The sequence below is a fragment of the Penaeus monodon genome, chromosome 23, assembly GCF_015228065.2.
Source record: "Penaeus monodon isolate SGIC_2016 chromosome 23, NSTDA_Pmon_1, whole genome shotgun sequence".
Classification (NCBI taxonomy): Eukaryota; Metazoa; Arthropoda; class Malacostraca; order Decapoda; family Penaeidae; genus Penaeus; species Penaeus monodon.
In genome coordinates this window covers 30802462-30804475 of record NC_051408.1, presented here as the reverse complement: position 1 = coordinate 30804475, position 2014 = coordinate 30802462, and the positions used below count along the sequence as shown (strand labels likewise).

Genomic DNA, 2014 nt, shown 5'->3' with positions numbered 1-2014 from the left:
ACGTAAGCCAATATCTACGTGCTTGTAAGTTATTTCAACAACAGTTGCTTAAATACATTTCAAAATCTTAGTTTCAAATCTCATTAACACCAAAACGAACTCGCAAGAATGGAATTACACGCTTACCTAAACAGGGAACCCGGAGCCTGCGGTTGAGGCACGTCGCCCGCCCACAGCGACTCGACACGAAGCCCTAAGGTAGGGGAAAGAACGGGCGCCTTGTCGTGGCGGGGGTTGCAGAGTGGGTAGGAAGGTAAATCGGTTAATAGATATGTTCTGGATATTCAGTTTTTGTTAATTAATTTCTCGTATATATAGTTATATAGGCGTATAAAAAGTTATGGAAGTGCAAGGAAAGTAGGATTGGTATAAACGCAAATAGGCATATTTATATATGTCAGGTACATCCATAGTGAAATGGTCAAACAAAAACTAAACAAAGTTGCATATACATGGGTAAAGCTTCATACAAATCATATTTTTTTCGAAATAATTAGTAAGTAAACCATAGTAAAAGGAGAACGTACTGAATAATTCTTCAAATCAGAGAGTGTAACGGTCCTCAAGTCTGGCCTAGTAATGAGGTCATTAGGGTCGCGAATGGAGACGAAGGTAAATGGGGTATTGTAAGCTGCCACCAGATTGAACTGTAATGAAGTAATTTTTGTTTATATATTGCAGTTTATTATAAAAAAAAATCATATTGTGTTACGAAGATTACGACCCAAAATACACAGGCCTTATCTCATTGATCTTTGCTCTTAATAGACGCCTCGAAATATAAAATATATTGATGGAAATATCACTTTATCGAGAAAATAAAGCTACGATGCTCACATTCTGGGTAGCGACTGGTTCGAAAGACACGCTGCCCCCGCCGTGCCCCAGAGTGAGGTCCGAGGTCCTGATAACGAAGGGCAGCTGCAGAGACCAGCCTCCTTGCAAACCAGCTCCCACAGCTAGGTTTTCATACCACGGCAGGAGTGTCTTGGCCTCGAGCGAGACTTGATGATCCGTACTGGAGAAGAACGTGTGTGGTTTATTTAGATTCAGACCACTTTAGGAAGAAGTAATGGCATGCTGTGATTTGTCACATTATCATTTCCATATATTGGACTACATTTTTGGAGGGGTAAACCAGCACCACCGTTTTTTCGTGGCCTCTTTTCTGGCCATGAGATGACTGCTCCTCGCCTCCAACTTACTCTGAGGCGACTTCTGCGCCGAGGAACATGGGGACGCCAGGAGCGACGTCCAGGCGCGGGTTGGATGGCTGCTCAAGGCGGGCCGTCGTGCAGGAGACGAAGCTGCCGTCGTACTGCAAACAGTAACGGACTCTTAAACCCTGGGCTTCAAATCACAACAGGATGTATTGTGTAACAGCAGAATACCATGAGCAACCCTAGTGAACAGAACAAAAATAGAAATTAAGGACCTTCACGACCAACGGGAGACCGAGGTCCGTAGGGACGACGAGAGTGGAGTCAATGAACGTGTGAAAAAGCAGGACGTGGTTCCCCATTTTGCTCTTCATGGCGTTTACGAACTCCCTGACTGTTTTGACTGCGGGAAGAAACTGTCTACTGGCCAGATGGTATATGATCATGTCTTTAATTTAGCTTCTGTCATATCATATATCTATTTCCTTTGTCGATCATCCAATTATAGTAATATGGTTTATGCTATTGTGATATGACTAGTGTAAAATGCAAAACGTGAGAATATCATTCCTTCATGAGTGTGCATGTGTGCATATCCGCATCATTTCGTGTCTTTATATATGTATTTACAAACAATCCATATAATATACAAAAAGAGAAAAATACTCTTTACATCTCGCTCCCGGTAGAAATTTCAGCGACAGTCTGAGCAGTTGCTGGAACTTGATCGTCCAAGTAGCATCTAACACCTTTCTTTGTGCCTCCACTCCTAGATATTCCTGTATAGACGACCAGTGGTAAACAATCCTTAACACATAGGTAATAAAAAATATGAATAAAAACACGCTTTACTG

General features: G+C 42.2%; 1 protein-coding gene across 1 annotated transcript in view; it reads right to left on the bottom strand.

Moving 5' to 3' along the window:
• Window positions 1-2014, bottom strand: part of LOC119588210 (hemolymph clottable protein-like) — a 24837-nt gene that overhangs the window by 6734 nt on the left and 16089 nt on the right. Inside the window, 6 exon segments of the mRNA XM_037936911.1 lie at window positions 127-218; window positions 528-647; window positions 838-1018; window positions 1206-1318; window positions 1436-1563; window positions 1834-1939. Coding sequence (XP_037792839.1) covers window positions 127-218; window positions 528-647; window positions 838-1018; window positions 1206-1318; window positions 1436-1563; window positions 1834-1939 — 740 coding nt within the window.